The sequence below is a fragment of the Cherax quadricarinatus genome, chromosome 36 (genome assembly GCF_038502225.1).
Source record: "Cherax quadricarinatus isolate ZL_2023a chromosome 36, ASM3850222v1, whole genome shotgun sequence".
NCBI classification, from domain to species: domain Eukaryota; kingdom Metazoa; phylum Arthropoda; class Malacostraca; order Decapoda; family Parastacidae; genus Cherax; species Cherax quadricarinatus.
In genome coordinates, this window is record NC_091327.1 from 9,249,285 (window position 1) to 9,276,784 (window position 27,500).

General features: G+C 42.1%; 1 protein-coding gene across 2 annotated transcripts in view; it reads left to right on the forward strand.

The window, feature by feature from the left end:
• The window catches only part of LOC128691416 (leukocyte receptor cluster member 8 homolog), a 120,334-nt gene that overhangs the window by 81,521 nt on the left and 11,313 nt on the right, over positions 1-27,500 (forward strand). For both annotated transcript variants that reach the window (XM_053780286.2, XM_053780287.2), the window contains exons 6-7: positions 16,682-16,961; positions 17,105-17,272. In XM_053780286.2, coding sequence (XP_053636261.2) covers positions 16,682-16,961; positions 17,105-17,272 — 448 coding nt within the window. The remainder of the gene's footprint in view (positions 1-16,681; positions 16,962-17,104; positions 17,273-27,500) is intronic.

Genomic DNA, 27,500 nt, shown 5'->3' on the forward strand with positions numbered 1-27,500 from the left:
GAAGTACAATTAACCCTCACTTTAAACTTGGATTTAAGGGACTTCAAAAATACACAAGAAAATCCCCTGGATAAAGCCCATTGTTTAAAAATTTGTCTTTTGTTACTATCAGATCAAAACAGTGTCATTTCTTTTGACCACAATCACCATTATTGGCCACCCTCTCTTCCCTGTTAACCTGAGTATTGTGTATGTTGTTATCATATCTTCCCTGTTTTTTTTTTTGTCCTCCAATTTCATTCACCTTGCATGCTCCTTAACTCAGGAACAAGCCTTGTTGTATATTTCTGCACTTTCTCTAGTTTCTTAACATGCTTCCTAAGGTGTGGATTCCATATTGGTCCTGCATACTCAAAGTTTGGCCTAACATGTTATATGAAGTGCCCAGAATGACTGTTGACATTCCTGAAGGCCAGTCTTAAATTTGCCTGTTGAGTTTTGGCTACAGAGGTTATTCAGTTGATGTGGGCCAACCACTGTATGGGTGGGGCTTGAACCTGCAGCAAATGAGTTACAGCTCCACCCATACAGTGGTTTGTTTGCACTCGTGTTATGATTTCATGTGACTTGATGTGAGCCTGAGGTGATATGGTAGGCACTATGCTTACTCTCAGGTCCTCTTTGAATGAGGTACATTTGTTGGGGATGAATTCAAACAACCACTTATCTGACCAACCCTGCAATTTGTCCAGATCTTTTTGCAGCTTTTCCCTATCCTCAGAAAAAGGCACAATGCCATGACTGGAACAATACACAAATGGCCGGCACATAGAAGAGAGGAGCTTACGACAACGTTTCGATCCGACTCGAACCGTTACAAAGTTGCACGTGTAAATGGTCCAAGTCAGACTGAAACGTCGTCGTAAGTTCTTCTCTTCTATGTGCGGGTTATTTGTGCATCTATCCTCATCTGTTTGTATATTCCTCATAAATTATATATCATAAGAGAATAGGGATACATCTGGCTTAATTCCATCTGGTATGTCATTCACATAAACCTGAAATAGCACTGGTCCTAATACTAATCCTTGTGGTAAACTGCTTGTTACTCTTCCTCATTCTGACATCTATTCCCAGACAGTCGCTCTTTGCATCCTTCCCCTAAAGTACTCCTTGATCCACCAGAGTACTTTCCCAGTTATTCCTGCCTGCTTCTCTAATTTTTGCTCCAGTCTCATGTGAGATACAATAACAAATGCTTTCTTGTAATCTAAGAGAATACAATCCACCTAACCCTCTCTCTTTCCAGTTGTGGTTCAGTGCCTCCTGCCTATCTCTCTTCTCAAACGTAGGTACAGGTTGGCCATCACTAATCCGGCAGTCAGTTAACCGGTTCCATCAGTAATCCGGCACTAATTTCGACTAGCATAATTTCGAATTTCATCATTATACTGGCTCAAATCATTATACTGATTCAAATTTCATAGATAAACTGACTCAGAAATTGTGCAGATGGTTGTAAATCCACAGCAGCAAGCCAGTGGAGGAGAAAGCAGTGATGAAAATGAGGAAAATGTAGCAGAAAGAGTCTCTACTGATAGGTTAATTAAGTGTATTCTAACCTAACCACTCGGTAATCTGGCAGGCTCACTAATCCGGCACACTACAGGTCCCAATGATGCCGGATTAGTGATGGCCGACCTGTACTATATTAACCCTATCGGGGTCGGCAGGCCCTCTCCTAAACTTGTTCTCAGGGTCGGAAATTTTTTGAAAAAAAAAAAAAAAAAATCTCATGAAATGATAGAGAATCTTTTCCCGATCATAATGACACCAAAAGTATGAAATTTGATGGAAAACTTGTGGAATTGTGCTCTCGCGAAGTTAGCGGTCTCAACGATGTTTACGCATTGGCAATTTCACCCATTTTGAGCCCTATTTTCGACCAATTCCAACATACCAGTCGACAAAAATCATAACTATTTCACTAGAACTCCATTTTTTTTCTATTGAATGTGCAAGTACAGTGGACCCCCGCATAGCGACCTTAATCCGTGCAAGAGGGCTGGCTGTTATGCGAAATGTTCGCTATGTGAATGAATTTTCCCCATAAGAAATAATGGAAATAAAATTAATCCGTGCAAGACACCCAAAAGTATGAAAAAAAATTTTTTTTACCACAAAAAAATTTTAATTTTAGTACACACAAACTGAAAAAGGCATGCACAATTACATGACACTTACTTTTATTGAAGATCTGGTGATGATTGATGGGATGGGAGGAGGGGAGAGAGAGTGTTAGTGTTTAGAAGGGGAATCCCCTTCCATTAAGACTTGAGGAGGCAAGTCCTTTTCTGGGGTTACTTCCCTTCTTCTTTTAATGCCACTAGGACCAGCTTCAGAGTCACTGGACTTCTTTCGCACAACATATCTGTCCATAGTGGCCTGTACCTCTCGTTCCTTTATGATTTGTCTAAAGTGGTTCACAACATTGTCATTGTAACAGTCACCAGCACGGCTTGCAATAGCTGTGTGAGGGTGATTTTCATCAAAAAAGGTTTGCACTTCAAGCCATTTTGCACACATTTCCTTAATCTTTGAAGTAGGCAATTCCTTCAATTTCTCTCTCCCCTCCTTTGAACCAGTTTCCCCAGGTCTGGCCTCTTGCTCTTGAAGTTGATCTATCAGCTCATCAGTGGTTAGTTCTTCATTGTCCTCCTCCACCAACTCTTCCACATCATCCCCACTAACCTCCAACCCCAAGGACTTCCCCAATGCCACAATTGATTCCTCAACTGGTATACTCCTCTCAGGGTTAGCCTCAAACCCTTCAAAATCCCTTTTGTCTACACATTCTGGCCACAGTTTCTTCCAAGCAGAGTTCAAGGTTCTCTTAGTCACTCCCTCCCAAGCCTTACCTATAAGGTTTACACAATTGAGGATATTAAAGTGATCCTTCCAAAACTCTTTTAGAGTCAATCGAGTGTCTGTGGTCACTTCAAAGCACTTTTGAAACATAGCTTTTGTGTACAGTTTCTTGAAGTTGGAAATGACCTGCTGGTCCATGGGCTGCAGGAGAGGAGTGGTATTAGGAGGCAAAAACTTCACCTTAATGAAGCTCATGTCCCCATAAAGTCGCTCTGCCACGTCTGTAGGATGACCAGGGGCATTGTCTAACACCAGGAGGCACTTAAGTTCTAATTTCTTTTCAGTTAGGTAATCTTTCACATTGGGGGCAAATGCATGGTGTAACCAGTTATAGAAAAATTCCCTAGTGACCCATGCCTTACTGTTTGCCCTCCACAGCACACACAAATTATCCTTGAGGACATTCTTTTGCCTGAACGCTCTGGGAGTTTCAGAGTGATACACTAATAAAGGCTTAACTTTGCAATCACCACTAGCATTGGCACACATCAACAAAGTAAGCCTGTCTTTCATAGGCTTATGTCCTGGGAGTGCCTTTTCCTCCTGAGTAATGTAGGTCCATAGGTGGTAAGTTACTAAATGCTGTAAAGAGCTTTTATGAGGATAGTGAGGCTCAGGTTATGATCTCTTTCTTCATTTCTATAGGAATTCTAACCCTTATTGCTGTAGGGTTGGAACTAGAAGCTTTCTTGGGGCCCATGGTCACTTATTTTCCAGAAACAGCACAGAAAACACTGTAATAATACGAAATATTCCGATTGTATGCTTGAATGTTACCGCGGAGGCTGGCTGGTAAACAATGCCACCGGCGGAACATATGAGGCTGGCTCAGGCTGCACATTGGACGCGTCTCGGACGAAGGCCGCTGAGCGGGTTTTTGGGCGCTATGCGGGGCAAAATTTTAGCGATCAAAGCGTCCGCTATGCAAGGCGTCCGTTATGCGGGGGTCCACTGTATATGGAATAGGTGGTAAGTTACTAAATGCTGTAAAGCGCTTTTATGAGGATAGTGAGGCTCAGGTTAGGGTATGTAGAAGAGAGGGAGAATACTTCCCGGTAAAAGTAGGTCTTAGACAGGGATGTGTAATGTCACCATGGTTGTTTAATATATTTATAGATGGGGTTGTAAAAGAAGTAAATGCTAGGGTGTTCGGGAGAGGGGTGGGATTAAATTATGGGGAATCAAATTCAAAATGGGAACTGATACAGTTACTTTTTGCTGATGATACTGTGCTTGTGGGAGATTCTAAAGAAAAATTGCAAAGGCTAGTGGATGAGTTTGAGAATGTGTGTAAAGGTAGAAAGTTGAAAGTGAACATACAAAAGAGTAAGGTGATGAGGGTATCAAATGATTTAGATAAAGAAAAATTGGATATCAAATTGAGGAGGAGTATGGAAGAAGTGAATGTTTTCAGATATACTTGGGAGTTGACGTGTCGGCGGATGGTTTTATGAAGGATGAGGTTAATCATAGAATTGATGAGGGAAAAAAGGTGAGTGGTGCGTTGAGGTATATGTAGAATCAAAAAACGTTATCTATGGAGGCAAAGAAGGGAATGTATGAAAGTATATTAGTACCAACACTCTTACATGGATGTGTAGCTTGGGTGGTAAATGCAGCAGTGAGGAGATGGTTGGAGGCAGTGGAGATGTCCTGTCTAAGGGCAATGTGTGGTGTAAATATTATGCAGAAAATTCAGAGTGTGGAAATTAGGAGAATGTGTGGAGTTAATAAAAGCATTAATCAGAGGGCAGAAGAGGGGTTGTTGAGGTGGTTTGGTCATTTAGAGAGAATGGATCAAAGTAGAATGACATGGAAAGCATATAAATCTATAGGGAAAGGAAGGAGGGGTAGAGGTCGTCCTTGAAAGGGTTGGAAAGAGAGGGTAAAGGAGGTTTTGTGGGCAAGGGGCTTGGACTTCCAGCAAGCGTGCATGAGCGTGTTAGATAGGAGTGAATGGAGACGAATGATACTTGGGACCTGACGATCTGTTGGAGTGTGAGCAGGGTAATATTTAGTGAAGGGATTCAGGGAAACCGGTTATTTTCATATAGTCGGACTTGAGTCCTGGAAATGGGAAGTACAATGCCTGCACTTTAAAGGAGGGGTTTGGGATATTGGCAGTTTAGAGGGATATGTTGTGTATCTTTATACGTATATGCTTCTAAACTGTTGTATTCTGAGCACCTCTGCAAAAACAGTGATAATATGTGAGTGTGGTGAAAGTGTTGAATGATGATGAAAGTATTTTCTTTTTGGGGATTTTCTTTCTCTTTTTTGGGTCACCCTGCCTCGGTGGGAGACGGCCGACTTGTTGAAAAAAAAAAGAGTACAAGAAACCACCCATTTACCGATTTCAATTATCCAATAAAGTGGTCCGAAATTTGCAATTTTGCCAATTTCACACAAATTTCAAAAGATGCCAATTTCCAAATAGGGTCCAGAATAAACAAGACAGACATTCCTGGCACTAAAATAACATTTCCTCTGTACATTAGTCACGTCCCCAGGCCTCTGTTACATTTCTTTTACTTTCCACTTTGAATTTTTATTCTCGCAAAAAATCGAAAATTTACTGTTATGCAGACTACTGCATTAGTGTAGAAATGGTATAAATAATATCAGTGCACTTGTGAAAGAATATTAGACTCGCCAGTTGACGTGTATTGTACGCATGGCTTGATTTATTTACTTTTGAACTTTGGCAAAAATCAAACCTTTCTGCTACTTGGAGCTCAATTTCAAGGTACTTTTCATTGTGAAACCAATAAAAATCATCTCAATTTCCATAATGTGTCTTCCTTTCTATAAAATGTGACCAGGAAAACTAGAATACAACCATGAATAGCACACGAAAATACACTGCAAAGTCGCTGTTTTAAACCAAAAACACGGTCGGAGTTTTTTTTTTTCTCATTATGCACTGTGTGCTGCAGGATTTTTTTTTATACTGTGCACACTGACCACATAGACCCATTCTTTCATATGTAGGCCTACCAGCTTTCTCTCACTAGATTTGAGGGCGCTAGAATTTATGTGTACTAGTATGGCAGCAACCCTAGCGTGCAAGCCGTACTAGTAAAGCACCAACCCTGTGAAAGGGTCAAGAGGCCCTCTCCCAAACTCATTCTCAAGGTCGAAAAATTTTTGATAAAAAATAAATTATTTTGTCTTATGAAATGATAGAGAATCTTTTTCCGATCATAATGACACCAAAAGTATGAAACTTGATGGAAAACGTGTAGAATTATACTCTCGTGAAGTTAGCTGTCTCAGCGATTTCACCCACTTCGAGGCCTATTTTCAGCCAATTCCAGTGTTGCAGTTGACTAAAATCATAGCTATTTCCCTAGAACTCCATTTGTTCTATTGACTGAGTACAAGAATCCACCCAGTTATGATTTCAACTACCCAATAAAGTGGTCAGAAATTGGCAATTTGCGTAATTTTTTACAAATTTCAAAAGATGCCAATTTCGAAATAGGGTCCAGAATAAACAAGACAGACATTCATGGCACTAAAATAACATTTCATCTGTACATTAGTCACATCTCTAGGCCCCTCTTATATTACTTTTGCAATACATTTTGAATTTTTATTCTCAGAGAAAATAGAAGGTTTTCTGTCATGTATACTACTGCATCATTGTAAAAATGGTATAAATGATGTCAGCGCAGTTGTAAAAGAACACAGTGGACCCCCGCCTTACGAACACATCGCGTTACGTTAAATCCGCCATACGGAGCATTTGAACACAAAAATTTTGCCTCGCCTCACGATAAAAAACTCACCTTACACGGTTCATCCAGGACGCGTCCCATGTGTGGCCTCAGCCCCAGTGTTTACTAGCCAGCCATTACGCTCGCATCTACGCATACATTCAGTACATTTCACATTATCCCAGTGTTTTTAGCGCTTGTAACTGCAAAATAAGTCACCATGGACCCCCAAGAAAGCTTCTAGTGCCATCCTTGTGGTAAAAAGGGGCGAGAATTAGTATGGAATTGAAGAAGAGATTAAGGAAATGTGTGGAAAATGGATTGAACTGCAAACCTTTATGGATGAAAATCACCCTGACACAGCTACTGCAAGCTGTGTTGGCAACCTGTACAATGACAATGTTTTGGCCCATTTTAGGAAAGTCTTAAAGGAATGGGAAGTACAGAGCTCTATGGACAGATTTGTTGTGCGACAGAGGTCCAGTGACTCTCAAGCTGATCCTAGTGGCATTAAGAAAAGAAGGGAAGGAACCCCAGAAAAGGACTTGCTACCTCAAGTCCTAATGGAAGGGGATTCTCCTTCTAAACAACAACTTCCACACTCTCCCCTCCTCCCATCCCATCAATCATCACCAGATCTTCAATAAAGGTAAGTGTCATGTATTCTATTCTTAGTAGAATAGTAATTGTGCATGTCTTCTTCAGTTTGTGTGTATTAAAATTAATATTTCATGTGGTAAAATTTTTTTTTTATACTTTGGGGTGTCAGGAACGGATAAATTTGATTTCCATTATTTCTTATGGGGAAAATTAATTTTCTAACGATAATTTCAGCTTACGATGAGCTCTCAGGAACGGATTAATATCGTAAGGCGGGGGTCCACTGTATTAGACTGACCAGTTGATGTGTATTGGACGTGTGGCGTGATTTGTTTACTCTTGAAGATCAGTAAAAATCGATAATTTTCGCTACTTTGAGCTCAATTTCAAGGTACTTGTCATCGTGAAACCAATCAAAATCATCTCGATTTCTGTAATATATCTTCCATTCTATCAAATGAGACCAAGGAAATGAGAATACAACCATAAATGCCATATGAAAATACACTAGAAAGTCACTGTTTTAAACCAAAAACACTGTCGGAGTTTTTTTTCTCATGCACAGCGTGCTTCAGGATTTTTTGTATACTGCGCACACTGACCCCACAGACCCATTCTTTCATATGTAGGCCTGCCAGCTTTCTTCTACCAGATTTGAAGGTGCTAGAATTTAGATGTACAAGTACGTGACTGACCCTGGCTGCAATGATGTACTTGTACGTGACCGACCCTCAGAGGGTTTACTGTGTTCCAGATCTCTGGCAACTGTCTTATGTTCAATGACTTGTAGATCATGATTAGCAGTTCAGACAGTGCTATTGCTTCCTCTAGCCGAGTCTATGGTGATGCCTTATCAGGACCATAGCTTTTATTGTATCCAGCTCCATCAATTTTTTTTTTTTTTTTTTTTTTACTCCTACCCCTGCTGTGTGTATGGTGTCCAGTACTTGTTGATGTATTCATTTCCATGGACTTTCTGACATTGCTTATTTCTACTAAGAAGACCTCTTGAAATCTCTTGTTCAGCACTTCACAGGCTTGTCATTTTCTGTGAGCTCTTCTCGTTTAGTTGAATTACCTTGTCTTTTACTGTTATTTTTCTCCTGATGTGATTGTGAAGCAGCTTTGGTTCAGATTTAGCCTTCGTTATGTCATTCTTCAAATGTCGCTCAGCCTTTCTCATCCTTGCATTTTCATTTTTGGCTAATTTGCTTTTTTCTCTGTTCTCATCTGTCCTTTGCTTTCATGCTCTTATGTTTCTCTTTTGTTTTCCTCTCTGCATCTTTAATTGAACCAGGGTTCTCTCTTTGTCTTATCTATTTCCTTCTTTTCATCTTGGCACATCCCATCTATGTATTTCATCATATCATTCACCGACTTTCCCTCCAGTTTCTTTAACCTCTGCACTGCATTCAAGAATTCCCTCTTTGCTGTACAGTTCCTTCTTGTACAGCATGGCTTCTTGCACTCTCCACATGCCATTCTTCCCTCTATGTTTAGTTCCACAAGGTACTTTGAAGTTCAGTACTGCATAGTCACTAGAGCCCAGGTGGCTCTTATGTTGTTTCTCCTGCATCGGACATAATTGTGGTAAACTACGTCCAACCTTGCCTGCACATCTCTCTTGTTGTATCCTTAACATGCTGGCATATAAAATTTTCCCAAATTGCTTCCATCTTTTTAGCCCTACTCGTTTCTAGTCCAGCATGTGGTCCCAGTTCTCCCAATCTATTTCTTTATGGTTGAAATCACCCTTGATAAGTGAGTCTGCCTTGGTCCTGTGCACACTCCTAGCTGCTTCAACTATGGTGTCAACCATCACTGTGTTGCTGCCCTCGTATTCCTGCCAGTCTCGTGTTGTTAGTTGGTGGGTTGTAGTTACTACTTTTGAGTCTCTTAGTATTTCCTTTCAGTCCTCTGAGAATTTGCCACCTGCACACACTCCTCCTGTCCTCCAATGCACTCCATGATTGATATAACCTCGTGTTCCTCATTGTCCCATCCACTTCATGGGCCCTTGCCTCACTATCTTTAGCCCTTTCAGGGTCCAGACCCCTGATCTGAGAATTGCTCTCAGGGTCCAGGCTCATGATCTGGGAATTGATCTCAGGATCCAAGAATTAAAAAAAAAAAATTCTTGTGAAATGATAGAGAACCTTCTTCCAAAGGTAATGAAACCAAAAGTACAAAATATGGTGTAAAATTATGGAATTACACTCTCACAAATTTAGTGGACTCGGTGATATTTTGCCCATTTTGAGTCCTATTTTTCCAGTCAACCAAACTTGTAGCTATTTTGCTAGTATTCCTTCCATTTTATTGTTTGAGTACAAGAAGCCCCTATTTACCTATTTCACCAACCCAATACAGTGATCAAAATTGCAATTTGGCCAGTTTCACACAAAATTAAAAATTTGCGATTGAGAAAGAGATCTTATTTCAACAAACCAGCTGTATCCCACTGAAGCAGGGTGGCCCAAAAAGAAAAACAAAAGTTTTTCTTTTTAGCTTTAGTACAGCCTCTCCTCACTTAATACTGCTGATTGCGAAAAGGATTTAGGAGTTCCGGTTAGCAGTAATCTGAAACCAACACAGCAGTGCATTAGTGTTTGCAACAAAGCTAACAGAATTCTTGGCTTCATATCTAGAAGTATAAATAATAGAAGTCCTCAGGTTGTTCTTCAATTCTGTATATACTTGGTTAGGCCTCATTTAGATTATGCTGCTCAGTTCTGGTCACCGTATTACAGAATGGATATAAATGCTCTGGAAAACGTACAGAGGAAGATGACAAAGATGATCCCATATACAGTGGACCCCCGATTAACGATCTTTTTTCATTCCAGAAGTGTGTTCAGGTACCAGTACTGACCGAATTTGTTCCCATAAGGAATATTGTGAAGTAGATTAGTCCATTTCAGACCCCCAAACATACACGTACAAAGGCACTTACATAAATACACTTACATAATTGGTCGCATTTGGAGGTGATAGTTAAGCGGGGGTCCACTGTATCAGAAATCTTCCCTATGAGGATAGACTGAGGGGCCTGAATCTGCACTTTCTTGAAAGGCGTAGAATTAGGGGGAATATGATCGAGGTGTATAAATGGAAAACAGGAATAAATAAAGGGGATGTAATTTTTTTTTTTTTCAACAAGTCGGCCGTCTCCCACCGAGGCAGGGTGACCCAAAAAAAAAAGAAAGAAAATCCCCAAAAAGAAAATACTTTCATCATCATTCAACACTTTCACCACACTCACACATTATCACTGTTTTTGCAGAGGTGCTCAGAATACAACAGTTTAGAAGCATATACGTATAAAGATACACAACATATCCCTCCAAACTGCCAATATCCCAAACCCCTCCTTTAAAGTGCAGGCATTGTACTTCCCATTTCCAGGACTCAAGTCCGACTATATGAAAATAACCGGTTTCCCTGAATCCCTTCACTAAATATTACCCTGCTCACACTCCAACAGATCATCAGGTCCCAAGTATCATTCGTCTCCATTCACTCCTATCTAACACGCTCATGCACGCTTGCTGGAAGTCCAAGCCCCTTGCCCACAAAACCTCCTTTACCCCCTCTTTCCAACCCTTTCGAGGATGACCCCTACCCTGCCATCCTTCTCCTACAGATTTAAATGCTCTCCATGTCATTCTACTTTGATCCATTCTCTCTAAATGACCAAACTACCTCAACAACCCCTCTTCAGCCCTCTGATTAATACTTTTATTAACTCCACACCTTCTCCTAATTTCCACACTCCGAATTTTCTGCATAATATTTACACCACACATTGCCCTTAGACAGGACATCTCCACTGCCTCCAACCGCCTCCTCGCTGCTGCATTCACAACCCAAGTTTCACACCCATATAAGAGTGTTGGTACTACTATACTTTCATACATTCCCTTCTTTGCCTCCATAGATAACGCTTTTTGACTCCACCACTCGCCTTTTTTCCTTCATCAACTCTTTGATTAACCTCATCCTTCATAAATCCATCCGCCGACACGTCAACTCCCAAGTATCTGAAAATATTCACTTCTTCCATACTCCTCCCCAATTTGATATCCAATTTTTCTTTATCTAAATCATTTGATACCCTCATCACCTTACTCTTTTCTATGTTCACTTTCAACTTTCTACCTTTACACACACTCCCAAACTCATCCACTAACCTTCGCAATTTTTCTTTAGAATCTCCCATGAGCACAGTATCATCAGCAAAAAGTAACTGTATCAATTCCCATTTTGTATTTGATTCCCCATAATTTAATCCCACCCCACTCCCGAACACCCTAGCATTTACTTATTTTACAACCCCATCTATAAATATATTAAACAACCATGGTGACATTACACATCCCTGTCTAAGACCTACTTTTATGAGGAAGTAGTCTCCCTCTCTTCTACACCCTAACCTGAGCCTCACTACCCTCATAAAAACTCTTTACAGCATTTAGTAACTTATCATCTATTCCATATGCTTGCAACATCTGCTACATTGCTCCCCTATCCACTCAATCATATGCCTTTTCTAAAGCCATAAATGCAATAAAAACTTCCGTACCTTTATCTAAATACTGTTCACATATATGCTTCAATATAAACACTTGATCTACACATCCCCTACCCACTCTGAAACCTCCTTGCTCATCAGCAATCCTACATTCTGTCTTACCTCTAATTCTTTCAATAATAACCCTACCGTACGCTTTTCCTGGTATACTCAATAAACTTATTCCTCTATAATTTTTACAATCTCTTTTGTCCTCCTTCCCTTTATATAAAGGGACTATACATGCTCTCTGCCAATCCCTAGGTACCTTCCCCTCTTTTATACATTTATTAAACAAAAGTACCAACCACTCCAACACTATATCCCCCCTGCTTTTAATGCTTTTAACATTTCTGTCATGATCCCATCAGTTCAAACTGCTTTACCCCCTTTCATTCTACGTAATGCCTCACGTACCTTCCCCACACTTACATTCTGCTCTTCTTCACTCCTAAAAGATGGTATACCTCCCTGGCCAGTGCATGAAATTACTGCCTCCCTTTCTTCCTCAACATTTAAAAGTTCCTCAAAATATTCTCGCCATCTACCTAATACCTCCCTCTCCCCATCTACTAACTCCCCTACTCTGTTTTTAACTGACAAATCCATACATTCCCTAGGCTTTCTTAACTTGTTTAACTCCAAAATTTTTTCTTATTTTCATTAAAATTTCTTGACAGTGCCTCTCCCACTCTATCATCTGCTCTCCTTTTGCACTCTCTCACCACTCTCTTCACCTTTCGTTTACTCTTCATATACTCTGCTCTTCTTATAACACTTCTGCTTTGTAAAAACCTCTCATAAGCTAACTTTTTCTCTTTTATCACACCCTTTACTTCATCATTCCATCAATCACTCCTCTTTCCTCCTGCACCCCCCCTCCTATAAAAACAAACTTCTACCCCACATTTTTATTTTTTTTTATTATCACACCGGCCGATTCCCACCAAGGCAGGGTGGCCCGAAAAAGAAAAACTTTCACCATCATTCACTCCATCACTGTCTTGCCAGAAGGGTGCTTTACACTACAGTTTTTAAAACTGCAACATTAACACCCCTCCTTCAGAGTGCAGGCACTGTACTTCCCATCTCCAGAACTCAAGTCCGGCCTGCCGGTTTCCCTGAATCCCTTCATAAATGTTACTTTGCTCACACTCCAACAGCACGTCAAGTATTAAAAACCATTTGTCTCCATTCACTCCTATCAAACACGCTCACGCATGCCTGCTGGAAGTCCAAGCCCCTCGCACACAAAACCTCCTTTACCCCCTCCCTCCAACCCTTCCTAGGCCGACCCCTACCCCGCCTTCCTTCCACTACAGACTGATACACTCTTGAAGTCATTCTGTTTCGCTCCATTCTCTCTACATGTCCGAACCACCTCAACAACCCTTCCTCAGCCCTCTGGACAACAGTTTTGGTAATCCCGCACCTCCTCCTAACTTCCAAACTACGAATTCTCTGCATTATATTCACACCACACATTGCCCTCAGACATGACATCTCCACTGCCTCCAGCCTTCTCCTCGCTGCAACATTCATCACCCACGCTTCACACCCATATAAGAGCGTTGGTAAAACTATACTCTCATACATTCCCCTCTTTGCCTCCAAGGACAAAGTTCTTTGTCTCCACAGACTCCTAAGTGCACCACTCACTCTTTTTCCCTCATCAATTCTATGATTCACCTCATCTTTCATAGACCCATCCGCTGACACGTCCACTCCCAAATATCTGAATACGTTCACCTCCTCCATACTCTCTCCCTCCAATCTGATATTCAATCTTTCATCACCTAATCTTTTTGTTATCCTCATAACCTTACTCTTTCCTGTATTCACCTTTAATTTTCTTCTTTTGCACACCCTACCAAATTCATCCACCAATCTCTGCAACTTCTCTTCAGAATCTCCCAAGAGCACAGTGTCATCAGCAAAGAGCAGCTGTGACAACTCCCACTTTGTGTGTGATTCTTTATCTTTTAACTCCACGCCTCTTGCCAAGACCCTCGCATTTACTTCTCTTACAACCCCATCTATAAATATATTAAACAACCACGGTGACATCACACATCCTTGTCTAAGGCCTACTTTTACTGGGAAAAAATTTCCCTCTTTCCTACATACTCTAACTTGAGCCTCACTATCCTCGTAAAAACTCTTCACTGCTTTCAGTAACCTACCTCCTACACCATACACTTGCAACATCTGCCACATTGCCCCCCTATCCACCCTGTCATACGCCTTTTCCAAATCCATAAATGCCACAAAGACCTCTTTAGCCTTATCTAAATACTGTTCACTTATATGTTTCACTGTAAACACCTGGTCCACACACCCCCTACCTTTCCTAAAGCCTCCTTGCTCATCTGCTATCCTATTCTCCGTCTTACTCTTAATTCTTTCAATTATAACTCTACCATACACTTTACCAGGTACACTCAACAGACTTATCCCCCTATAATTTTTGCACTCTCTTTTATCCCCTTTGCCTTTATACAAAGGAACTATGCATGCTCTCTGCCAATCCCTAGGTACCTTACCCTCTTCCATACATTTATTAAATAATTGCACCAACCACTCCAAAACTATATCCCCACCTGCTTTTAACATTTCTATCTTTATCCCATCAATCCCGGCTGCCTTACCCCCTTTCATTTTACCTACTGCCTCACGAACTTCCCCCACACTCACAACTGGCTCTTCCTCACTCCTACAAGATGTTATTCCTCCTTGCCCTATACACGAAATCACAGCTTCCCTATCTTCATCAACATTTAACAATTCCTCAAAATATTCCTTCCATCTTCCCAATACCTCTAACTCTCCATTTAATAACTCTCCTCTCCTATTTTTAACTGACAAATCAATTTGTTCTCTAGGCTTTCTTAACTTGTTAATCTCACTCCAAAACTTTTTCTTATTTTCAACAAAATTTGTTGATAACATCTCACCCACTCTCTCATTTGCTCTCTTTTTACATTGCTTCACCACTCTCTTAACCTCTCTCTTTTTCTCCATATACTCTTCCCTCCTTGCATCACTTCTACTTTGTAAAAACTTCTCATATGCTAACTTTTTCTCCCTTACTACTCTCTTTACATCATCATTCCACCAATCGCTCCTCTTCCCTCCTGCACCCACTTTCCTGTAACCACAAACTTCTGCTGAACACTCTAACACTACATTTTTAAACCTACCCCATACCTCTTCGACCCCATTGCCTATGCTCTCATTAGCCCATCTATCCTCCAATAGCTGTTAATATCTTACCCTAACTGCCTCCTCTTTTAGTTTATAAACCTTCACCTCTCTCTTCCCTGATGCTTCTATTCTCCTTGTATCCCATCTACCTTTTACTCTCAGTGTAGCTACAACTAGAAAGTGATCTGATATATCTGTGGCCCCTCTATAAACATGTACATCCTGAAGTCTACTCAACAGTCTTTTATCTACCAATACATAATCCAACAAACTACTGTCATTTCGCCCTACATCATATCGTGTATACTTATTTATCCTCTTTTTCTTAAAATATGTATTACCTATAACTAAACCCCTTTCTATACAAAGTTCAATCAAAGGGCTCCCATTATCATTTACACCTGGCACCCCAAACTTACCTACCACACCCTCTCTAAAAGTTTCTCCTACTTTAGCATTCAAGTCCCCTACCACAATTACTCTCTCACTTGGTTCAAAGGCTCCTATACATTCACTTAACATCTCCCAAAATCTCTCTCTCTCCTCTGCATTCCTCTCTTCTCCAGGTGCATACACGCTTATTATGACCCACTTCTCGCATCCAACCTTTACTTTAATCCACATAATTCTTGAATTTACACATTCATATTCTCTTTTCTCCTTCCATAACTGATCATTTAACATTACTGCTACCCCTTCCTTTGCTCTAACTCTCTCAGATACTCCAGATTTAATCCCATTTATTTCCCCCCACTGAAACTCTCCTACCCCCTTCAGCTTTGTTTCGCTTAGGGCCAGGACATCCAACTTCTTTTCATTCATAACATCAGCAATCATCTGTTTCTTGTCATCCGCACTACATCCACGCACATTTAAGCAACCCAGTTTTATAAAGTTTTTCTTCTTCTCTTTTTTAGTAATTGTATACAGGAGAAGGGGTTACTAGCCCATTGCTCCCGGCATTTTAGTCGCCTCATACGACACGCATGGCTTACGGAGGAAAGATTCTTTTCCACTTCCCCATGGACAATAGAAGAAATAAAAAAGAACAAGAGCTATTTAGAAAAAGGAGAAAAACCTAGAGGTATGTATCTATATATATGCCGGTGCGTGTCTGTGAAGTGTGACCAAAGTGTAAGTAGGAGTAGCAAGATATCCCTGTACTGCATTTTTAAAACTCATCCAACCCTCTTCAACCCCCCCCCCCCCCCACTACTCATCTTTGCACTAGCCCACCTTTCTAGCTTGGGCTACCAGGTCTGGTGCCGTGCTCTTTCCTTAAAGTGAGGCGAGGCTGTGGTTGCAGGGGTCAAGTCATAGCTTATGTGCATGTTTCCTCTGCTTGTCTGTGCTCACGTGTGGACATGTTCATGTCCACACGTGCCTTCATATGCACTCGTGTGCATAAGTGCACACGTGTGTGTACTCACATAGTTGAGGTTGCAGGGGTCGAGTTCGAGCTCGTGTGCATGAGTGTGCAGCCATGTGTGTGTTTGTGTGTGCACACGTGTGTGCATGTGTGTGTTTACTCATTTGTGTCTTAATTATCAGAAAATGTGCTGTGGGTCTCCTTTTATTTAGTTTGTCGCAGCGTTAAATTCACGAATTAAGTCTTGAATTTGTTTACAGTAATCAGGTCAGGGCTTATTTATGTCAACATAATTATCATTGTTTTACATGAAGGTCTTGTCTGGCATCTAACATGCATTTGCACATATAGGGCAGACTGCCACTTCTACTCCAGACATGGTCGCATGAGTCTGGATCCAGAGTTTACTACATCTGAGAGGCTGCAGAAGAGAGCTGCTCGTTTTAGTGCTAATGATGGGGGTCCAAGCCCAAGCCCATGTCCAGTACCTCAACGCAAAAAGAAGCAACTTAATATTACGAAAACTATTAGTAACACTTTTACTGTGGATGGAGATGATATTGACTGGACATCAATGCATATTATAGGAACTTCAACTGCTCTTGAAAAACCTTACCTTCGACTAACAGCGGTAAGTTATATTTTTGTGGATAACTTTTCTTGATGTTCTATACTCTGTGAATGACTTTCTTATATTACTTTAAGATTATTTTGTGACACCAAAATTTTCAAATGGGATATCTTGAATATGTAAATTTTATTTTTTATTTTTAGGCACCTGATCCTTCTACAGTCAGAACGGTGGATACTTTGAAGCGATCTTTGGAGCACATTAAACGTCAGTGGGTGCGCAACCAAGATTACCGATATGCCTGTGACCAACTGAAATCTTTACGACAAGACTTGACCATCCAAGGCGTCAGAGATGACTTCACAGTTCAGGTGAATATTAATATAGAAACTATGGATGCTATCTATAAAAGTTTTGGCTAGAGGCTTCATGAGGCTTTTATGAAATTGGTGGTGATTATTTAAAAAATGTTGAGCGTGTCAGGAAAAACTAAATCTCTCACATAAAATTAACCCAGAATTAAAATCCTCAAAGTGGTAGACACATGACATAACAGGAGTTTATATTTTGGATTCCAATTCTTCAATCTTTTTAGTTGGCAACTTAGCAAGACGTGCTAGGATCGTCCAATTTTTTTTTATCACCAGCCTTCTACCACCGAGGTAGGGTGACCTGAAAAAAGAGGAAACACTTTCACCATCACTAATTCAGTTACTGTCTTGCCATTTGCCTGCTGACATTACAGGGTCACTCCTTCATTGTACTTCTCACCTCTAGTACTCGGTTCAGGCTAATTGGCTTCCCCTGAATCCCTTCATAATGTTATCTTTTTTACACTTGACATGTCAATTCATATCTGTTTTAACATCCTCACACAAGCTGTTGGGTGTCCAAGCTCCTAGCACTCAAAATCTCCTTTAGTCTCTCCCTCCATCCTTGACAGGAACAGTACCTACCCTTTCTTCTCTACACCTCAGATTTATATTTCCCCCTTATTCATCCTATATATATATTTTTTTTTTTCAACAAGTCGGCCGTCTCCCACCGAGGCAGGGTGACCCAAAAAAGAAAGAAAATCCCCAAAAAGAAAATGCTTTCATCATCATTCAACACTTTCACCACACTCACACATAATCACTGTTTTTGCAGAGGTGCTCAGAATACAACAGTTTAGAAGCATATACGTATAAAGATACACAACATATCCCTCCAAACTGCCAATATCCCAAACCCCTCCTTTAATGTGCAGGCATTGTACTTCCCATTTCCAGGACTCAAGTCCGACTATATGAAAATAACTGGTTTCCCTGAATCCCTTCACTAAATATTACCCTGCTCACACTCCAACAGATCGTCAGGTCCCAAGTACCATTCGTCTCCATTCACTCCTATCTAACACGCTCACGCACACTTGCTGGAAGTCCATGCCCCTTGCCCACAAAACCTCCTTTACCCCCTCTCTCCAACCCTTTCGAGGACGACCCCTACCTCGCCTTCCTTCCCCTATAGATTTATATGCTTTCCATGTCATTCTACTTTGATCCATTCTCTCTAAATGACCAAACCACCTCAACAACCCCTCTTCTGCCCTCTGACTAATACTTTTATTAACTCCACACCTTTTCCTAATTTCCACACTCCGAATTTTCTGCATAATATTTACACCACACATTGCCCTTAGACAGGACATCTCCACTGCCTCCAACCGTCTCTTCGCTGCTGCATTTACCACCCAAGCTTCACACCCATATAAGAGTGTTGGTACTACTATACTTTCATACATTTCCTTCTTTGCCTCCATAGATAACGTTTTTTGACTCCACATATACCTCAATGCACCTCTCACCTTTTTTCCCTCATCAATTCTATGATTAACCTCATCCTTCATAAATCCATCCGCCGACACGTCAACTCCCAAGTATCTGAAAACATTCATTTCTTCCATACTCCTCCTCCCCAATTTGATATCCAATTTTTCTTTATCTAAATCATTTGATACCCTCATCACCTTACTCTTTTCTATGTTCACTTTCAACTTTCTACCTTTACACACATTCCCAAACTCATCCACTAACCTTTGCAATTTTTTTTTTAGAATCTCCCATAAGCACAGTATCATCAGCAAAAAGTAACTGTGTTAATTCCCATTTTGAATTTGATTCCCCATAATTTAATCCCACCCCTCTCCCGAACACCCGAGCATTTACTTCTTTTACAACCCCATCTATAAATATATTAAACAACCATGGTGACATTACACATCCCTGTCTAAGACCTACTTTTACTGGGAAGTAGTCTCCATCTCTTCTACACAATGTAACCTGAGCCTCAATATCCTCATAAAAACTCTTTACAGCATTTAGTAACTTACCACCTATTCCATATACTTGCAACATCTGCCACATTGCTCCTCTATCCACTCTATCATATGCCTTTTCTAAATCCATAAATGCAATAAAAACTTCCCTACCTTTATCTAAATACTGTTTACATATATGCTTCAATGTAAACACTTGATCTACACATCCCCTACCCACTCTGAAACCTCCTTGCTCATCCGCAATCCTACATTCTGTCTTACCTCTAATTCTTTCAATTATAACCCTACCGTACTCTATATATATATACATGTACGTATATTGTTCTAACCTCTCTAAATGTTCAAACCATCTCAACAACCTCTCCTGAGCTCTGTGATTAATTCTTCTGGTAATTCCACTCCCTCATCAAATGTCCAAGCTCCAAATTCTCTGCATAATATTCATTATTCATATCACATGTTGCCCTTCAACACCACATCTCAAGTCTCCATCCTCCAATCAACATTCACTTCATTTACAACCCCATCTATAAATTTGTTGAGGAACCATGGTGACATCAACCATCTAAGGCCTAAGATCTACTTTATGCTAGGGAAACAATCTCTCTCTATCTCTCTCCTTTTTTTTTTATTTTTTTACACAGCGTTTGACAAGGTTAGGTTAAGGATCCCTAGCTTTATTGACAAGCTATTTACAGGTTAAGGATTCCGAACTTTATTGGCAAGCTAAGAGCTGTTATCTACATCAGCTCATTTGAAAGCATTTTTATTGTTATGAGACACACAAGTAGGGAACAGGATGAAGTTGGAGATATCTGTGGGATAGCATTTTCATTTGATCAGCTGACTTTATCTCGTTGACATTATGCTGTACGAATGTGTTCCATACTCGAGTCATCCTGGGTATATATGATCTCAGATGGAGTGATGTTCTCGAGAAGGGTACAGCCAGAGTGAAGTTGCTGCTTTCTGCCTGTCTTGTGGCATAAAAGCTTGTTTCACGCTGTCCTCGAAGTGGATCCAAGTGTGGTACTTTGACAATATTGGCCTTGTACATAACAGTAAGGCCACCCACATCCCTCCTGTGTTGAAGGCTCTGCTGAAATGACAGATCTATCCAGGATGGGTCCAGGCGAGAGATGAGACGTCTTGCTCTGTTCTCTACTCTGTCAAGCAGTCACAGATGAGAGAGGGGAACAGGCAAACCAAGAAAGTGGAGCATATTCAATGTGTGAGCGTACTTGTGCCTCGTACAGAATCTTGCAACCCCTACTGTCTGTCTGTCTCTCTCTCTGTCTCTCTCTGTCTCTCTGTCTCTCTCTCTGTGTCTCTCTGTGTCTCTCTCTGTGTGTCTCTCTCTCTGTCTCTCTCTGTCTGTCTCTGTCTCTGTCTCTTTCTGTCTGTCTCTGTCTCTGTCTCTGTCTCTCTCTCTCTGTCTCTCTCTCTGTCTCTGTCTGTCTCTCTGTCTCTGTCTGTCTGTCTCTCTCTCTCTCTCTCTCTCTCTCTCTCTCTCTCTCTCTCTCTCTCTCTCTCTCTCTCTCTCTCTCTCTCTCTCTCTCTCTCTCTCTCTGTCTCTCTGTCTCTGTCTCTGTCTCTCTGTCTCTGTCTGTCTCTGTCTGTCTGTCTCTCTGTCTTGCTCTGTCTCTGTCTCTCTCTCTGTGTCTCTCTGTCTCTCTGTCTCTCTCTCTGTGTCTCTCTGTCTCTCTGTCTCTCTCTCTGTGTCTCTCTGTGTCTCTCTCTCTCTGTCTGTCTGTCTGTCTCTGTCTCTCTCTCTCTGTCTCTCTCTCTGTCTCTGTCTGTCTCTCTCTGTCTCTCTCTCTGTCTCTGTCTGTATGTCTGTCTCTCTCTCTGTCTCTCTGTCTCTCTCTCTGTCTCTGTCTTTTTTTTTTTTTTTTTTTTTTTACACAGGGTTTGACAAGGTTAAGGATCCCTAGCTTTATTGACAGCTATATTACAGGTTAAGGATTCCTAATTTTATTGGCAAGCTAAGAGCTGTTACCTACATCAGCTCATTTGAAAGCATTTTTATTGTTATGAGACATACAAGTACGGGACAGGATGAAGTTGGAGCCATCTGTGGGCCAGCATTTTCATTTGATCAACTGACTTTATCTCGTTGACATCATTATGCTGTACGAATGTGTTCCATACTCGAGTCATCCTGGGTATGTATGATCTCACATGGAGTGATGTTCTGGAGAAGGGTACAGCCAGAGTGAAGTTGCTGCTTTCTGCCCGTCTTGTGGCATAAAAGCTTGTTTCACGCTGTCCTCGAAGTGGATCCAAGTGTGGTATTTTGACAATATTGGCCTTGTACATAACAGTAAGGCCACCCACATCCCTCCTATGTTGAATTCTCTGCTGAAATGACAGATCTATCCAGGATGGGTCCAGGCGAGAGATGAGACGTCTTGCTCTGTTCTCAACTCTGTCAAGCAGTCGCAGATGAGAGGGGGGGCAGGCAAACCAAGAAAGTGGAGCATACTCAAGGTGTGAGCGTACTTGTGCCTCGTACAGGATCTTGCAACCCCTACTGTCAAGCAGATGCGAGATACGGCGAAGTGCTGTAAGCTTCCTGGCTGCCTTGTTTGGAAGTTTTACAACATGGTTCTTCATGGTTAGTTTGGAGTCAAATTTCACCCCATGGATATCAACTTCTTCTCCAGGTGCCAACATCGTCCCATTCATCCTTACTACTGCACCAGCATTACCATCATGGTGCCTAGAGACGATCATCATTTGCGTTTTCTCAGGTGGAAATGTTACTTGCCATCTATTTCCCCAAGCTGATATAGCTCTCAGCTGGTGATTGGTATAGCTTAGAGCAGCTGGCATGTCTTCTCTTGGATAAGTGAATGTCAGTGTACAGTCGTCTGCATATGCATGTGATTCTGGGATGAGATGAAGAAGGTCGTTGAAGTAGACATTCCATAACAATGGTCCCAGCACGCTTCCTTGTGGAACACTTGCCCCAATAGGATGTCTTGCTGATTCTGTTCCATTGAGAAGTACACTTAGAGATCTTCCATGTTTTTTTTTTTTTTTTTTTTTTTTTTTTTACACATGGTTTGACAAGGTTAAGGATCCTACTTTATTGACAAGCTATTTACAGGTTAAGGATTCCTAACTTTATTGACAAGCTAAGAGCTGTTACCTACATCAGCTCATTTGAAAGCATTTTTATTGTTATGAGACATACAAGTAGGGAACAGGATGAAGTTGGAGCCATCTGTGGGCCAGCATTTTCATTTGATCAACTGGACGTTATCTCGTTGACATCATTATGCTGAAGCAGATGTGTTCCATACTCGAGTCATCCTGGGTATGTATGATCTCAGATGGAGTGATGTTCTGGAGAAGGGTACAGCCAGAGTGAAGTTGCTGCTTTCTGCCCGTCTTGTGGCATAAAAGCTTGTTTCGCGCTGTCCTCGAAGTGGATCCAAGTGTGGTATTTTGACAATATTGGCCTTGTACATAACAGTAAGGCCACCCACATCCCTCCTATGTTGAAGGCTCTGCTGAAAAGACAGATCCATCCAGGATGGGTCCAGGCGAGAGATGAGGACGCTTGCTCTGTTCTCTACTCCGTCAAGCAGTCGCAGATGAGAGGGGGACAGGCAAACCAAGAAAGTGGAGCATACTCAAGGTGTGAGCGTACTTGTGCCTCGTACAGTATCTTGCAACCCCTACTGTCAAGCAGATCACGAGATCGGCGAAGTGCTGTAAGCTTCCTGGCTGCCTTGTTTGCAAGATTTACAACATGGTTCTTCATGGTTAGTTTGAGTCAAATTTCACCCCAAGGATATCAACTTCTTCTCCAGGTGCCAACATCCTCCCATTCATCTTACTACTGCACCAGCATTACCATCATGGTGCCTAGAGGCGATCATCATTTGCGTTTTCTCAGGTGCAAATGTTACTTGCCATCTATTTCCCCAAGCTGATATAGCTCTCAGCTGGTGATTGATGTAAGCTTAGAGCAGCTGGCATTTCTTCTCTTGGATAAGTGAATGTCAGTGTACAGTCGTCTGCATATGCATGTGATTCTGGGATGAGATGAAGAAGGTCGTTGAAGTAGACATTCCATAACAGTGGACCCAGCACACTTCCTTGGGGAACGCTTGCCCCAATAGGATGTCTTGCTGATTCCGTTCCATTGAGGACTACACTTAGAGATCTACCATGAAGGTAATCACTGAGGAGACATAGCGTAGAGCCTGCAATTCCCAGTGCTTGAAGTTTTGCTAAGAGGCCCTGGTGCCACACACCGCCGAAAGCGCCAGCAATGTCCAGTGCTACCACACAGCTGACTTTGGATTCATCCAGTGACTGGTGCCACTTAGTGGAGAGGTTTAACAACAGATCAGCAGCAGAGTAACCTTTCCTGAAGCCATATTGACGATCACAAAGTAGTGAGTGGTAGTCAAAAAAATCTGTCATTTGTCTTGAGATTATTGTCTCAAGGATCTTACCAGTGATTGACAGGAGTGACACTGGTCTGTAGTTGCTGATTTCTGCTCTGCTCTTCTTTTTGTGAACAGGGACTACATTTGCCTCTTTCCATGGAGAGGGCCATTTGCACTGTACTAGGCAGTGCTGAAAGATCTTGAGTTAGAGGTGCTGCTAGCTGGTCTGACATCTTCTCAACAATCTTGGGCTCAACTTGTCTGGAGCCCACCCCAGCCTTTCTTGGTCAAGTGATTTAAGAAGGATATGCACCTCCTCCTGCCTTATTGTCACCCCTGACAGTTTGGACACAGTTCTTGCAGCTAGCCAAGGAGGGTCCCTTGCTGGATCAGGAACTTGCATTTTGGTAGCAAAGTGTTCAGCAAAGAGGTCAGCTTTCTCTTGACTACTAGTAGAGGTGGTCCCATCCTGTCGATTTAGAGGTGGAATAAGTTCATCAGGCAGATAACCTTGTCTGTCCTTGACCAGGGACCACCAGGTTTTGGAGCCTACCCTACCTGATGCTAACTTTCTGTCTCTCTCTTCTGTCTCTCTCTCTGTCTCTCTCTCTCTCTCTCTGTCTCTCTCTCTCTCTCTGTCTCTCTCTCTCTCTCTGTCTCTCTCTCTCTCTCTGTCTCTCTCTCTGTCTCGCTCTCTCGCTCTCTCTCGCTCTCGCTCTCTCTCGCTCTTGCTGTCTCTCTCGCTCTCTCTCTCGCTCTCTCTCTCTCTCTCTCTCTCTCTCTCTCTCTCTCTCTCTCTCTCTCTCTCTCTCTCTCTCTCTCGCTCTCTCTCTCGCTCTCTCTCGCTCTCTCGCTCTCTCGCTCTCTCTCTCGCTCTCTTGCTCTCTCGCTCTCTCTCTCGCTCTCTCTCTCGCTCTCTCTCTAGCTCTCTCGCTCTCGCTCTCTCTCTCGCTCTCTCTCTCTCTCTCTCTCTCTCTCTCTCTCTCTCTCTCTACACAGGGTTTGACAAGGTTAAGGATCCCTGGCTTTATTGACAAGCTATTTACAGGCTAAGGATTCCTAACTTTATTAGCAAGCTAAGAGCTGTTACCTACATAAGCTCATTTGAAAGCATTTTTATTGTTATGAGACATACAAGTAGGGAACAGGATGAAGTTGGAGCCATCTGTGGGCCAGCATTTTCATTTGATCAACTGACTTTATTTCGTTGACATCATTATGCTGTACGAATGTGTTCCATACTCGAGTCATCCTGGGTATATATGATCTCAGATGGAGTGATGTTCTGGAGAAGTGTACAGCCAGAGTGAAGTTGCTGCTTTCTGCCTGTCTTGTGGCATAAAAGCTTGTGTCACGCTGTCCTCGAAGTGGATCCAAGTGTGGTACTTTGGCAATATTGGCCTTGTACATAACAGTAAGGCCACCCACATCCCTCCTGTCTTGAAGGCTCTGCTAAAATAACAGATCTATCCAGGATGGGTCCTGGTGAGAGATGAGACGTCTTGCTCTGTTCTCTACTCTGTCAAGCAGTTGCAGATGAGGGGGGGGGGAGGCAGACCAAGAAAGTGGAGCATACTCAAGGTGTGAGCATACTTGTGCCTCGTACAGAATCTTGCAACCCCTACTGTCAAGCAGATGCAAGATTCGGCGAAGTGCTGTAAGCTTCCTGGCTGCCTTGTTTGGAAGTTTTACAACATGGTTCTTCATGGTTAGTTTGGAGTCAAATTTCACCCCATGGATATCAACTTCTTCTCCAGGTGCCAACACCCTCCCATTCATCCTTACTACTGCACCAGCATTACCATCATGGTGCCTAGAGACGATCATCATTTGCGTTTTCTCAGGTGCAAATGTTACTCGCCATCTATTTCCCCAAGCTGATATAGCTCTTAGCTGGTGATTGGTATAGCTTAGAGCAGCTGGCATGTCTTCTCTTGGATAAGTGAATGTCAGTGTACAGTCGTCTGCATATGCATGTGATTCTGGGATGAGATGAAGAAGGTCGTTGAAGTAGACATTCCATAACAATGGTCCCAGCACGCTTCCTTGTGGAACACTTGCCCCAATAGGATGTCTTGCTGATTCTGTTCCATTGAGAAGTACACTTAGAGATCTTCCATGAAGGTAATCACTGAGGAGACATAGCATAGAGCCTGCAATTCCCAGTGCTTGAAGTTTTGCTAAGAGGCCCTGGTGCCACACCTGGTCGAAAGCGCCAGCAATGTCCAGTGCTACCACACAGCTGACTTTAGATTCATCCAGTGACTGGTGGCACTTAGTGGAGAGGTTTAACAACAGATCAGCAGCAGAGTAATCTTTCCTGAAGCCATATTGATAGTCACAAAGTAGTGAGCTGTAGTCGAAAAACTCGGTCATTTGTCTTGAGATTATTGTCTCAAGGATCTTACCAGTGATTGACAGGAGTGACACTGGTCTACAGTTGCTGATTTCTGCTCTGCTCTTCTTTTTGTGAACAGGGACTACATTTGCCTCTTTCCATAGAGAGGGCCATTTACACTGTACTAGGCAGTGCTGAAAGATGCGAGTTAGAGGTGCTGCTAGCTGGTCTGCACATCTTCTCAGCAATCTTGGGTTCAACTTGTCTGGGCCCACAGCCTTTTCTTGGTCAAGTGATTTAAGAAAGAAATGCACCTCCTCCTGCCTTATTGTCACCACTGACAGTTTTGACACAGTTCTTGCAGCTAGCCAAGGAGGGTCCCTTGCTGGATCAGGAACTTGCATTTTGGTAGCAAAGTGTTCAGCAAAGAGGTCCGCCTTCTCTTGACTACTAGTAGAGGTGGTCCCATTCTGTCGATTTAGAGGTGGAATGAGTTCATCAGGCAGATAACCTTGTCTGTCCTTGACCAGGGACCACCAGGTTTTGGAGCCTACCCTACCTGATGCTAGCTTGCTTTTAGTGTCCACCTCCCATTTAGCAATTGCCCACTTTTGAACGTCACCCATATGCCTACAGGCTTGCCTGTGCAAGTTCATGTTATAGGTGGTAGGATGTCACTTATACCTTCGCCATGCTTTGTACTTAGCAGTAGCAGCCTCTCTACAACGAAAGCTAAACCAAGGCTGATCTGTAGGCTTCGTCACATATTGCCGGTGAGGAATGTGTTCTTGTTGTAGATTAAGAATGTGTCCAGTGAAGGCTTTCACTTGGTTGTCAACATCCCCTTGGAGAAGAGCATTCCAATCGGTGGTGGCGAGCTCAGAGCAAAGGGCTGGCCAATTACCTCTTTCCCATAGCCAGGTTGTGAGTGTGGACTCCTCACCTCGTTCTGTTGGGATCTTAAGTGTCGTAAAAACAGCCATGTGGTCAGACGATCCAACGTAGCCGAGGGGTTGACAAGTGACTATGCCTTCTGCCAGATCACTCACTACTGGGTCAAGGGAGGAGCCAGAGATGTGAGTAGGGAAATCAACAAAGTTTCTCATGTAAAGTAAAAGGACACAAGTGCAACTAATGTGACATTTATTGTGGCAACGTTTCGCTCTCCAGGAGCTTTATCAAGCCATTACAAACAATACATGGACACAGAGGGTATATAAAGGCTCAGAGTGAGGTGAATACTAGTGAGGTACCATTTCGATGTTCACTAGTGGAAGTAGTAGTAGTAGTAGTAGTGGTAGTGACAAAAGTAATACACCACTCCCAGCAAAGTTATAATTCTTCCCAACAGTCAGGTTGCACTGAACGTCTCAAAAGCACTTTCACAAGCTAACACCAGAGTCTCCATTGCTTCTAGCACTTCAATAAAGGATATAACCAGGACAAAATCCAAGCACCACGAACCAGTCAATGCAGGAGTTTACACTATACCCTGTGGAGGTGAAACAGCCAGAAACCTCGACACCCGCCTCAAT